The sequence below is a fragment of the Emiliania huxleyi genome, assembly GCF_000372725.1.
Source record: "Emiliania huxleyi CCMP1516 unplaced genomic scaffold EMIHUscaffold_2456, whole genome shotgun sequence".
In the NCBI taxonomy this organism is placed as follows: Eukaryota; Haptophyta; order Isochrysidales; family Noelaerhabdaceae; genus Emiliania; species Emiliania huxleyi.
The window spans coordinates 5,459-6,668 of record NW_005200206.1 but is presented as its reverse complement, the minus strand read 5'-3'; the positions used below and the strand labels follow the sequence as shown (position 1 = coordinate 6,668).

General features: G+C 62.6%; 1 protein-coding gene across 1 annotated transcript; it reads right to left on the bottom strand.

The window, feature by feature from the left end:
* Positions 1-334, bottom strand: EMIHUDRAFT_78338 (DNA-lyase; the record flags this gene model as incomplete). The annotated part of the gene is made up of 1 exon (XM_005778442.2): positions 1-334. A coding segment is annotated over one exon (334 nt), but the record flags the coding sequence as incomplete, so codon positions are not given.
* Positions 335-1,210: the final 876 nt, after the last annotated feature.

The window sequence follows — 1,210 nt, the reverse complement described above, 5'->3', positions numbered from 1 at the left end:
ACAGGCGGCAGTAGTCGTACAGGCCGTCAAAGACGGGGCAGTCGTCGCCGACGGTGAAGCGCTGCAGCTGCTTCGAGAAGTCGGGCTGGTTGTCCGGCGTCACTCGCCGCAGAAAGTCGACGTACTCCGCGGCGTGGAACTGGAGCATCTCCTCGTCGGTGGCGAGGTGCGGCCGGCACACCTCCATCTTCCGGTAGAGGTGGTACGAGAGGATGAGGTTATGCGTCATCGCCAGCCGGTGCGGCTTCATCGGATGGCCCGGGCCGTAGTAGTAGGAGCCCATCGTGTCGGCATCGTGGAAATACGTCACCTTCCTCTTTGACGACGCGGCCATCAGTTCCAGCGCGCCGCTGCTCTCGAGGCTCTCAGCGCGCTGGCTCGGAAAAAGAGGAAGTGGCAGCGCCGGGGCTAGCTAGGGCTCTCTTGCCCGCAACCCGATGCCAATCATCCGGCCCGCTGGGTGCGCTTCTGAGCTCCCCGGCCCTGGATGTGCGGTTGCTGACTGCACTCCAAGTGCTCCAAGGGCAGAGTGGCCCGCCACAACGACGATACCTACCCAACCTCAATTTTATATAGCAGGCCCCGCCCCCAGTTCGGTCTAGCGTAGACTGAACAGGCGCTCGTGCAAGCCCTACCGCATCCGAAAGTCGCAACTGAGGCGGCGGGCCCCCGTGGCGTGACCCAGCGGAGCACTCCTTCGCCGCTCGTGGGGGGAACTTCCCGCAGAGCGGCAGCATGAGAGGCGCAGAAAGGCTGCGAGTGCTCGACGAGTCTTGCGAGCTGCGCGGTCAAACCTGGGGGGAACTGACCGCATCAGGGTGGACTTCCGAAACCTGGGTGAGCACCTCTGGCAGTTCTCGCTCCCCATCGAGCTCTTCTTGCCGCACGGCTCTTGCTGTGTGCCGGCACAGAGCTCCATGCCAGCCCTCCAGCGAGATAGGAACGAGTGTATCGCTTTGACGGATCGACCGTGCTTGTTATCAATACCAATCTCACGTACACAGTTACACTCCAGACGTCCTGTACTCTCCTATCCGGCAACCGGCGAGACGCTGTCGTGAGCCAGCCGCTCTTGCGGCAGCCGCCAGCGGAGGCCGAGCGCGTCGCGTGAGTTGAAATCGATGCTGCGAGTCGAGTCAGGACCCGATTTGGGGCTACACACCTTTTTCCCGAGTGTGAACGGCGCTTGTTGTGTGACGGTACATCTGAC